At 45.4% G+C, this 12673-nt stretch overlaps 1 protein-coding gene across 1 annotated transcript in view; it reads left to right on the top strand.

Moving 5' to 3' along the window:
• Positions 1 to 12673, top strand: part of itpr3 (inositol 1,4,5-trisphosphate receptor, type 3) — a 184131-nt gene that overhangs the window by 53488 nt on the left and 117970 nt on the right. Inside the window, exons 3-4 of the mRNA XM_055654564.1 lie at positions 2706 to 2827; positions 4209 to 4295. Of these exons, the coding sequence (XP_055510539.1) occupies positions 2706 to 2827; positions 4209 to 4295 (209 nt within the window). The remainder of the gene's footprint in view (positions 1 to 2705; positions 2828 to 4208; positions 4296 to 12673) is intronic.

The following is a 12673-nucleotide window of genomic DNA, read 5'->3' as shown; positions in this document are numbered from 1 at the left end:
TTCACATTAGTCAGGAAATTATGTTGGGTAGACTGAAGGATGATAAATCCCCAGGGCCTGATGGTCTGCATCCCAGGGTACTCAAGGAGGTGGCTCTAGAAATCGTGGACACGTTGGTGATCTTTTTCCAATGTTCTGTAGATTCTGGATCAGTTCCTGTGGATTGGAGGGTAGATAATGTTATTCCATTTTTTAAGAAAGGAGAGTGAGAAAGCAGGGAATTATAGCCTGACATCGGTGGTGGGGAAGATGTTGGATTAATAAAGATGTAATAGCGGCACATTTGGATAGCAGTAACAGGATCAGTCCAAGTCAGTGTGGATTTATGAAGGGGAAATCATGCTTGACTAATCTTCTGGAACTTTTTTGAGGAAGTAACCAAAAAAAGTGGATGAGAGAGAGCCAGTTGATGTAGTGGACCCGGGCTTTTAGAAAGCATTTGATATAGTCCCACACAGGAGATTAGTGGGCAAAATTAGAGCATATGTAATTGGGGGTAGGGTATTGACACGGATAGAAAATTGGTTGGCAGACAGGAAACAAAGAGTAGGGATTAACGGGTTCCTTTCAGAATGGCAGGGGTGGATTAGTGGGGTGTCACAAGGCTCGGTGCTGGGACCACAGCTATTTACAATTATTAATGGTTTAGATGAAGGAATTAAAAGTAACATTAGCAAATTTGCAGATGACACAAAGCTGGGTGGCAGTGTGAACTGTGAAGAGGATGCTATGAAGATAAAGGGTGACTTAAACTGGTTGGGTGAGTGGGCAGATGCATGGCAGATGCAGTACAATGTGGATAAATGTGAGGTTATCTACTTTGGTGGCAAGAACAGGAAGGCAGATCATTATCCGAATGGTGCCAGGTTGGGAAAAGGGGAAGTACAACGAGACCTGGGTGTCCTTGTGCATCAGTCACTGAAAGTAAGCATGCAGATACAGCAGGCAGTGAAGAAAGCTCATGGCATGTTGGCCTTTATACTGAGAGGAGTATAGGAGCAAAAAGGTCCTTCTGCAGCTGTACAGGGCCCTGGTGAGACCACACTTGGAGAATTGTGTGTAGTTTTTGGTCTCCTAAATTGAGGAAGGACATTCTTGCTATTGAGGGAGTGCAGCATAGGTTCACAAGGTTGGGATGGCGGGACTGACAATAAGATGAAAGAATGGAGCGACTGGGCTTGTATTCACTGTAATTTAGAAGGATGAGAGGGGAATCTTATTGAAACATAAAATTCTTAAGGGATCGGACAGGCTAGATGCAGGAAACATATTGGGGGAACAGGGGCCACAGCTTAAGAATAATGGGCCTGTCCCACTTGCCGATTTTTTTAGGCAACTGCCGGCGACTGTCATAGTTGTAGCAGGTCGCCGAAAAACTGGAGACAACCTACGTCATCCTGGCGACAACCTACAACAGAACCTATGTCAGGAGAAGTCAAGCTACGCTCATTGGCGTCAAACCCACTATCGCCGAAAATGTTTCAACATGTTGACAATTTAGTGGCGACCAGAAATTGGGACCGGCCCCGCGCGGCCATACGGTGCCTGTACGCCTCAAGCGACCACGTTTGGTCGCGCCAAACGCATGCAATCGCATGCAAGCGGGATAGGTCCTTTAGGGTTTGGACACGCTAGAGGCAGGAAACATGTTCCCGATGCTAGGAGAGTCCAGAACCAGGGGCCACAGTTTAAGAATAAGGGGTAAGCCATTTAGAACGGAGATGAGGAAAAACCTTTTCACACAGAGAGTTGTGAGTATGTGGAATTCTCTGTCTCAGAGGGCGGTGGAGGCTGGTTCTCAGGATGCTTTCAAGAGAGAGCTAGACAGAGCTCTTAAAGATGGCGGAGTCAAGGGATATGGGGAGAAGGCAGGAACGGGGTACTGATTGTGGATGATTAGCCATGATCACATTGAATGGCGGTGCTAGCTCAAAGGGCCAAATGACCTACTCCTGCACCTATTGTCCATGTTTCTATGTATCAATGAGGAAAATAGATTGGGTGAAAGCACAGAGATTTTTTTCACTTTAGCGAAGGGAGATCAGGAACTAGAGGACATAGGGTGGCGCAGCGGTAAAGTAGCTGCTTTATAACACCAAAGACCCGGATTTGATCCTGACTATGGAAGCTGCCTGCACGGAGTTTGTACATTTCTCTGTGACCGTGTGGATGTTCTCTGGGTGCACCGGTTTCCTCTCGCGTTCCAAAGACATGCAGGTTTGTAGATTAATTAGCTTCAGTAAAATAGTAAATTATCCCCAGTTTGTCGGATAGTGCCAGTGTACCAGGTGATCGCTGGTCACCGCAGACTTGGGCTGGAGGACCTGTATCACTAAAGTCTAAAAGTAAAGTCTACGTTCTAAAGCATAGGTTCAAGGTGTGAGAGGAAAGATTTAATTGGAACTGCAGGGGCAACCTTTTCACACAGAGGGTGGGGAGTATATAGAACGAGCTGCCAGAGGCGATAGATGAGGCAGGTACAATAACAGCATTTAAAAGACACTTGGACAGGTACATGAATAGGAAACATGGAGAGGGATATGGGCCAAATGCAGGCAAATGGGACTCATGTAGATGGGGTGTGTTGGTCTGCGTGGACTTATTGGGCCGTGTAGCCTATTTCTGTGCTCTGTGACTCTATGACGATGATTCTAAGACTTATTATTTTAGATGCGTTAATCATCTATTTTTGTTTTGTATTGCAGATTGCCTTTTCAAAGTATGTCCCATGAACCGTTATTCAGCTCAAAAACAATACTGGAAAGCAAAGCAAGCCAAGCAGGACCAAGAAAACTTTGCAGACATTGCATTGTTGCAAAAGCTTCAGGTAACATTACCCACACCTTGTATTGCTGGCATGGGGAAATGTTTTATGAGCACCCTATTCAGAACAGATTTGATTTGTTTTGCGCGATTGCGTAGTTTTCTTTTGTTTTGTTTAGAGAAACCGGGCGGAAATTGGCCCTTCAGCCCGCTGAGTCCGCCCCAACCTGTAATCCATTGTTGGTTGTGGCAAAGGTGATAACGAGTCAAAAGTCCTCATATTTCACGGGCAGCTTCCAACCCTGCAGTATGGATATTGATTTCTGTAACTTCAAGTACCCCTTGCATCCCCTCTCTCTCCATCCCTCCCCCACCCTAGTTTGTTGTACTAGTTTTACTGTTGTCCTGCAGAGTTCCACTGTCTGTATTAACTCGTTTTCACCTATCGCACAGCCAATAACGGACCATTCTGGGCAATGGACATTTCCTTGATTATCATTGCTCTCTGTATATCTTCCATTCATTTGTTCCAAGTACCGTCTGTATCTCTCGTTCCCCTCTCCCCCTTACCTGACTCTCAGTGAAGAAGGGCCTTGCCCCGAAAGGTCACCTATTCCTCTTCTCCAGAGACAATGCCTGACCCGCTGAGTTGCACGAGCTTTTTGTGTCTGCTCTAAATGCAGCCCAGCCAAAGTCTTATAAATCTGCTTCATGAAATATGTAGCACCCATCATCAGCAATCTTGGAGAAATGCTGTCCCCAGTATGCAGAAAATATAGTTCACCAACGCTTTAGAACTAATTCATAACGCTTCAAGGTGAAACATAGAAACATAGGAAATAGGTGCAGGAGGAGGCCATTCGGCCCTTCGAGCCGGCACCGCCATTCATTGTGATCATGGCTGATCGTCCCCTATCAATAACCCGTACCTACCTTCTCCCCATATCCCTTGACTCCACTAGCCCCTAGAGCTCCATCTAACTCTTTCTTAAATCCATCCAGTGAATTGGCCTCCACTGCCCTCTGTGGCAGGGAATTCCAGAAATTCACAACTCTCTGGGTGAAAACGTTTTTTTCTCACCTCAGTCTTAAATGACCTCCCCTTTATTCTAAGACTGTGGCCCCTAGTTCTGGACTCGCCCAACATTGGGAACATTTTTCCTGCATCTAGCTTGTCCAGTCCTTTTATAATTTTATATGTTTCTATAAGATTCCCCCCTCATCCTTCTAAACTCCAGTGAATACAAGCCCAGTCTTTTCATTGTTTGCTGTGGTCCTCAAATGTTGTCATGTAATGTAGTTGTTGGAATATAGAATTTTAGGGGAGGCTTAAAGACAATGTTTATTACATTTAAAGTCATTATAAACTTCTGACTGCTGTATTGATTGCACATAAAAAAGGAACTCTAAAACCTTCTCAGCTCACACTGTTTTTTGTTTTGCAGCATGCTGCAGAGCTGGAACAGAAACAGAATGAAACGGAAAATAAGAAAGTACACGGAGAGGTGATAAAATATGGCACTGTGGTGCAGGTATGACCTAACATAACACTCACTTCCATTAAAGGGGCGGTAAAGTTGCAAGCCTTACGGGTTTGATCCTGACTGCGGGTGCTGTCTGTATGGAGTTTGTCTGTATGGAGTTTGTACATTTTTCCTGTCACCTGCGTGTGTTTTCTCCGGGTGCTCCGGTTTCCCACCACTCTCCAAAGAGGTGCAGGTTTGTAGGTTAATTGGCCACGGTAAAACATTGTAAATTGTCCTTCATGTGTGTAGGACAGTGGTAGCGAGCGGGGATTGCTGGTCGGAGCGGACTTGCTGGGCTGAAGGACCTGTTTCCGCGCTGTATGTCTAAACTAAACCTCACGTAGCACCCTTGACATAACAAAACATGGTTGAAAGAAAATCAATGAATGCTGAATTTAAAACGTAGATACAAGCAGGCAGATTGAACAAGAAAGCAGATTAATATCTGAATGGTCTCAGATTAGGAAAGGTGAGGATGCAACGAGACCTGGGTGTCCTTATACATCAATCACTGAATGTAAGCACGCAGGTACAGCAGGCAGTGAAGAAAGCTGATGGCATGTTGGCCTTCATAGCGAGAGGGTTTGAGTATAGGAGCAAGGAGGTCCTACTGCAGTTGTACTGGGCCCTGGTGTGAGCACACCTGGAGTATTGTGTGCAGTTTTGGTCTCTTAATTTGTGGAAGGACATTGTTGCTATTGAGGGAGTGCAGCATACCAGTTTAATTCCCGGAATGGCAGGTCTGACATATGTTGAAAGAATGGATAGACTGGACTTATATTCACTGGAATTTAGAAGGATGAGAGGGTATCTTATAGAAACATGTAACATTTATTAATGGATTGGACAGGCTAGTTGCAGGAAAAATGTTCCCGATGTTGGCGGAGTCCAGAACCAGGGCTCGCAGTTTGAGAATAAGGGGTAGGGCCATTTAGGACTGAGATGAGGAAAAACTTTTTCACCCAGAGAGTTGTGAATCTGTGGACCTCTTTGCCACAGAAGGCAGTGGAGGCCAATTCACTGGATGTTTTAAAGAAATAATTAAATATAGCTTTTAGGGCTAACTGAATCAGGGAATATGAACATGAATATAAATTTTGAAAAAAATATATTCGCTCAGAAAATTGACAGTGAAGAAGCATTGTAGGATTTGAGTGACATGGCATAGTGGTGCAGCGTCAGAGTTGCTGCCTTACAGCGCCAGAGACCCGTGTTCGATTCTGACTACGGGTACTGTCTGTACGGAGTTTGTACGCTCTCCCTGTGACCGCGTGGGCTTTCTCCGCAGAGATCCTCAGGGGAATTGGAGGAAGATGAAAGATTAGGGAAGGGTCGGCTGTTAGATTGACATGGCAGACCACACAAAAGGGAAAGTGGCTGAATGAATGGTGTCTTTTGACTCAAAAGAACCTGCATGTCAAAGGAAAGGAAAAATGGCTAGGGTTTTTCAGAGGGGCTTGTTTGTTGAAAAATAAACATGGGGATTATCTTTGTCCTTTGGGACAATCCTGGATACTTCAGCAAAGAGGCATGCCATCCAACACATTTTGATATGGTTCTGTTTTTCAAAGAAAGTTGCAGAGCAATGATACGAGTCAGAGGAACAGACGTCAATTCCCGGGACCTAAAGGAAGATTAATTAAAATTGACCCATTCTTCAGCGCGCCCACACACCTCCCTCATATACGTGTTTTATAAATGTCAGTCAGTGAATGTTTATTTAAGTCAGGAGGGGATTAAGAGTTTGATTATAATGTGGTGTAGACTGGCTGGGCCGACCATCTAATTACAGTCCGGGGTTTATGAGAATAACTCAATTGGAAGTGCAGGAACAGATCACGATTTTATAATCTGTGATAAATCAGCCATTACTTACACTTACCTATAAATTACACAGGGCTTTGGGTATTAAAGTGTGGAATGTTTTCTTACTGCTGTTCCCTCAGTGAACTTCATGATGCTTTGAATTGAAGGTTTATTCACTGTTAATAGTGAAATTCTTGTGATGGTGATAATGATGATGATGATGATGATGATGATGGTGGTGATGATGATGATGATGATGATGATACCTGTACCTAGCTAGGTGCAGTGAAGTTCTTTGTTTTTGCATCCAATGTACCACCAAAGGGACCAATGGTGCTGACCAATTGTGCTGACAAATTTACAAAAAGTACTCATTCCTTCTTCGTCCCCCCCACGCTCGGTCATAGAAACATGGAAATGTGGACAATAGTTGCAGGAGTAGGCCATTCGGCCCTTCGAGCTAGCACCACCATTGAAAATGATCATGGCTGATCGTCCAAAATCAGTACCTCGTTCCTGCTTTCTCCCAATATCCCTTGATTCGGTTGCCAGAAGAGCTACAGTATATCTAACTCTCTCTTGAAAACATCCAGTGAATTGGCCTCCACTGCCTTCTGTGGCAGAGAATTCCACAGATTCACAACTCTCTGGGAGAAATGTTTTTCCTCATCTCAGTCCTAAATGACCTCCCCCTTATTCTCCGGCTGCTCCGATTTCCTCCCACATCCCAAAGCCGTGCCGGTTTATTGATGAATTGGCCTCCGTAAAGGGCCTGTCCCACTTGCGAATTTTTTTTGCCGATTGCTGGCGTCATATCAGTGTCGGCAAAAGATTTTGAACATTTCAAAATCCAGCGGCGACAAAAATTTTTTGCGATACTTGAAAAAACACCGTGTGTCAATACGTCATCATGCCGCGAATTTCGCCAAATGAGACGGGCCCTTAACACACAAGGGACAATTTTATTGAATCCAATTAACCTACAAACCTGAACGTCGTTGGAGTGTTGGAGGAAACCGGAGCACCCGGAGAAAACTCGCGAGGTCACAGGGAGAAAGTACAAACATTGCACAGACAGCACCCATAGGCAGGATTAAACCCGGGTCTCTAGTGCTGTAAAGCAGCAACTCTACTTCTGCTGCCCTGTGGCAAACATCTCTAAACTAATATAAACTAATTAGCAATTGATTGAAACAAGGAACTGCAAATGCTGGTTTACCAAGGAAATACACGCAAAAGCTGGAATTAGTGGGTCAGGCAGCGTCCATGGATTTTATGTCTTTTCTTTAATTAGCAAGTGAAATAACGCTCAGCTAAGTATTGACTTTTGATTGCTGTATTAAGCTAGCATTATCACTGCGGAAAATAATATTCTCAATTAAATATTTGGGCGGCACAGTGGCAGAGCTGCTGCCTTAACGCCAGAGACCTGGATTTGACCCTGACTATGGGTGATGTCTGTATGGAGCTTATACCTTCTCCCTATGACCACGTGAGTTTGCTCAAGGTGCTCCGGTTTCACACACCAAAGACATTCAGGTTTGTATGTTAATTGGCTTTGGTAAAAATTGTAAATTGGCCCGAGTGTGCAGGATAGTGCTCGTGTATGGGGAATGCTGGTCGGCGTGGACTCGGTCGACCGAAGTGCCTGTTTCCCTCTGTATCTCTAAAATCTAAAATATAAAACATATTTTCCCAGAATCTGATGGTGTGGCTAGATGTGACTTTGCTATGCCATTCAGTTTCTATAAAGAATTGATACTATTGAAAATCATGGACATGGGCTCTGTGGGCCAAAGAGCCTGTTTGTGTGCTTTATCTCTAAAGTTCTCAAAAACAATGCAAGCACAGCTAACTCAAGAACACTGCCTCCCATTTTTGAGTTATCACCCACCACTTGACCGAGGCTGTGTAAGTTTCCTTGTGAAGTTGTGTAGTTCATGGTTCTTGGTCTTTTTCTGTCAGTCAGCCAAAGTCCACTGTGCTTGGTAGAACTGGTCCTGTGAGTTTTCTGTGGTTACAGAGGTCTCTCAGCCTGTGCAAGGCAGGTGGAGAAATGGGTAGGAGGGAACTGTAGATGCAAGTTTACACTGAAGATAGACACAAAATGCTGGAGTAGCTCAGTGGGTCAGGTTGCATCTCTTGAGAAAAGGAATAGGTGACATTTCGGGTTGGAACCCTTCTTCAGATGGAAAGATACCTGCATTAGAGGGTTTCAGCTGCAGGTAGAGGTTGGGTAGACTTGGATTGCATTCTTTGAGCATTGGGAGTTGAGAATATATGTGACAGAAGTATATAAAATTACGAGAGGCATAGAAGAATCAAACACACAGGACAAGATGTTAAGAAGTCCCTTGTGCCAATAGCTGGGGAGCATTTCACGACATTTGTTGATTGTTGAGAGTGGTAGACGCTCAACATCGGTGGGGGGCAGGGGGGGATACGTATATCTTGGCCTGTGTAACCTTCAGGACAGTTGGGCACAGGACACATCATCAGTAGTGTACCCTTGCATCACTGGGTGTTTCGGCCTTTTAACACTATACACCCTCCACAAGGGCGGCCCGCTGCAGGATGATCAGCCCTCAGATATTGCAGACATTCAGAACCTTTTCTTCAGGGTGGAAATGTCCATCACTAGAGGGCACAGCAAAAGGTGAGAGGGGGACATTTTAATGGAGATCCGTGGGGCAAGTTTTCTACACAGGGTGGTGGGTGCCAGGAACACACTGCCAATGGTGGTGGTGGAGGCAGATACGATAGCAGCGTTTAAGAGGCTTTTAGATGGACACATGGAAGTGCAGGGAATAGAGGGATATAGATCACGTACAGGCAGATGAGATCAGTTTAACCAGGCATCATGTTCAGCGCGAACGTCGTGGGCCGAAGTGCCCGTTCCTGTGCTGTACTGTTCCGTGTGGTATGTTCTATAGAAACATAGAAATAGGTGCAGGAGTAGGCCATTCGGCCATCACCGCCATTCAATAAGATCATGGCTGATCATCCAAAATCAGTACCCGTTCCTGCTTTCTCCCCGTTCCTGCTTTCTCCCCGTTCCTGCTTTCTCCCCATATCCTTTGATTCCTTAATCAAGGTTTACTTGCAGCCGAGGGAGATGTTATCAGAGTTTGATTACATCGTATTCTGCAGGATAAATAAAATGTTGTGTCACATGACAGATATAAGACAATTAGAACCATCCGTGCATTTGTATGAATATTAACGTGTATGGTGTTCTATTCATAGACTTGGAACGACTTTATGACAGGTGTCCAGTTTGAATCTGGCCACACAATGTCAACATTAATTGCAGCAAACATATTGATAAAAGCATCTACTTAGTTTATCCCTGAATGTGGATACATGTCACAGTTCAAATGGGTGGCACAGAGGCGCAGCTGGTAGAGCTGCTGCCTCAGGTTCACTCCTGTCCTCAGGAGCTGTCTGCATGGAGTTTGCATGTTCTCCCCGTCACTGTGTGAGTTTTCTTCAAATGCTTGGGGTTCCTTCCGCACCCCATAAAGTTTCCACATTGTACCTCTAAATTAAACTAAGTAAACTGTGGGGAGGGGGGGGAGAACACACAAAGTGCTGGAGTAACTCAGCAGGTCAGGCAGCATCCGTGGAGGATATGGTTAGGTGACGTTTTGGGTCGGGACTGTTTTGTCTGATTCAACATAAATTGTGGTTATGGAAACAAAGAACCGCAGACACTGGTTTACACCAAAGATAGACACGAAGTGCTGAAGTAACTCAGCAGGTCAGGCAGCATCTCTGGAGAAAAGGGATGGGCGACGTTTTGGGTCAGGACCTTCAGGCTGAAAGTAGAGGGGTGGGGGATGGAGATGAAGATCTGAAGGTGAGAAAAGATCAGGACCAGCCACAAATGACCTCGGGCAGTGAGGTACCTGCATGGGCGGACATCCTGGGGGAGACTGGAGGGGACACGTCTCCCCCATGCTTTGAGAGGCGGGGGACAATCCCCCCCATGTTTTGATATCCGGACTTTATCAGCCGCTTTCTAAGGGCTGAATCGGCCCATTCGCGTGGAGTTTCAGCGCCAAGCGTGGCTTAAAATCAAATTGCTGCATTGAGGCGATCGAGGCGATCGAGGCTCCCGATGTTGAAGGCCCCACCAGCCGATGAAAGACCCCGCGAACGGGCTGATTCAAGCCCCACGATTCGGGGCGGATGAAGCTGCTGTTGCTGGAGTTTGGAGTCGATCTCCAACCAGCTCCCGATGTTACCGTCCACAGGGCCCACGGCCAAAGCCTCACGCGTGTGTGCGCGCATGTGTGTGTGCGCGTGCACGCACGCGGCGAAATTGTGTCGTCGTCCCCCCCCATGTTTTGATAGCGATTTCCGTGCCTGGGTGCCTGGTAGGCCCACTGTTGGCTCAGTAAGGTGTGATCTCACGAGGGATACAATATGGTGAATTGTGGAACTGGTTAAATGGCCAAGGTGGAGGGAGGGGGCAAGGAGGAAAGGTAATGCAAGATGAAGAAGTTGCTTAAAATGAGGAAATTCAATGTTCATACCGCTGGGTTGTAAGCTGCCCAAGTGAAATATGAGGTGCTGTTCCACCAATTTGCTTGTGGCCTCACTCTGAAAATGGAGGAGGCCCAGGAACAGAAAGGTCAGTGTGGAAGTGGGCAGGGGAATTAAAGTGTTTGGCAACATGGAGATCTGTAGTTAACTCCTTGACAGGTACTAAATATTTGAAAGAACATTAGAATAGCTCAGATTTCTGAGGAATGCGCTTGGGGAAGTAAATAGTTGTCGATTTCAAATGAAAATGCCGATATTAACCTTGAACATTAGTGCAGTCATTTCTTTAAAGTGCTGTATGTAAATGAAAGTTGCATTGAGCCAATGTGAAGTCTCTACAGACAGTTTCGATTCATTGACACTGCAGGAAAGCATTTGCATTGGCAAAATGTCAGATTTAAACCTCAGTGTTCTATTTATAATCACGGTTTAGTAGTTTAGCGAATGAAGTTACGTGTTACTTTTGCAGATGACTTGTATCGAAACGTTCGATCGGAAGTGACCAAATTAGCATGGAGCGATACACTTCTGTACAGTTTACTGCTCGTTTACTTGGCTGTAAACAGGAATGCCGCCTTTCGAGGTTCCATCAGTAGGGGAATAACGTGGGCTGTGTGTATCCATTGACTCCATCTACGCCACGCTGTCTCGGCAAGGCCGCCAGCATCATCAAGGACCAGTCTTACCCTGGTCACTCCCTCTTCTCCACTCTCCCATCAAGCAAGAGGTACAGAAGTGTGAAATCGCACACCACCAGATTCAGGGACAGTTTCTTCCCAGAATCAGGCAACTGAACCATCCTGTCACCAACTACAGAGTGGGCCTGACTTATCATTTACTTCATTGGAGATCCTCGGACTAAATTTAATTGGATATTACTGGACTTTATCTTGCACTAAACATTACTCCCTTTATCTTGCATCTCTACACTGTGGACAGCTTGATTGTAATCATGTATGATTGCATTGACTGGATTGCATGCAACACGATAGCTCATCACTGTACCTCGGGACACGTGACAATAATAAACTGAACTAAATCGCAGTAAACACCAACAGCATTTAGAGTTGTTATTGGGTAAAATGTGATTTCCATTTCTGGGTGAACACTTCAAAAACAGTATCAGAGGCCCAGGTTTTTTCTTAACCTCAGTTTCTATCTACATTGGCTGTGCACGTTCACCCCTTGATTATGTCTGTTTCCTGCAGATGCTCTGGTTTCCTCCCACATCCGCAAAAACATGTGTGGTTTTTGGTTAATTGCCCCGACTTTGTAGGGAGTGGATGCGAAAATGAGATAGAACGAGTGTGAATGAGTGATCAATGGCCAGCATGTACTCGGTGGGCCTTCAGTACTTAAGAAGTGGAAGCATTTAATCTATTAAAATGGCCACTTAGCATGTGGACATAAAGTGTTGGATTAACTCAGCGGGTCAGGCAGCATCTCTGGAGAACCTGGATAGGTGGTTCTGAAGAAATGTCCTGACCGTAAAAATCACTTATCCAGTTTCTTCAGAGACGCTGCCTGACCTGCTGAGTGAACCCGGCACGTTGCATTTTTTATTTGTAAACCAGCATCTGCAGTTCCTTGTTCCTACAATGTTCTGTTAAGTTTAGAGTTACAGCACGGAAACAACCCTTTAGCTCACCGAGTCCTTGCTGATCATCGATCACCCGTTCACACTATTGCTATCCCATTTTTGCATCCACTCCCTACAAAGTAGATGCAATTTGCAGAGGGCAATTAACCGCATATTTTTTGGATGTAGGAGGAAACCAGAGGCCCCAGAGCGCCCGGAGGAAACCCAGGCGGTCACAGGATAGAATGTGCAAACTCCACCTCGATAGCAACTGAGGTCAGGATCGAACCTCTGACTCTGTGAGGCAGCAGCTGCGCCACTGTATCACCCTCTACACATGCCTGAATGTAACGATGTGGAGAGGATGTTTCTACTAACGGGAGAGTCTAGGACCAGTCATAGCGTCAGAATTAAAGGATGTTCTTTTAGGAAGGAGATGAGGAGAAATTTC

The sequence above is a fragment of the Leucoraja erinacea genome, chromosome 24 (genome assembly GCF_028641065.1).
Source record: "Leucoraja erinacea ecotype New England chromosome 24, Leri_hhj_1, whole genome shotgun sequence".
Lineage (NCBI taxonomy): Eukaryota > Metazoa > Chordata > Chondrichthyes > Rajiformes > Rajidae > Leucoraja > Leucoraja erinaceus.
The sequence above is the reverse complement of the archived record's forward strand: the minus strand, read 5'-3'. Positions and strand labels throughout refer to the sequence as shown.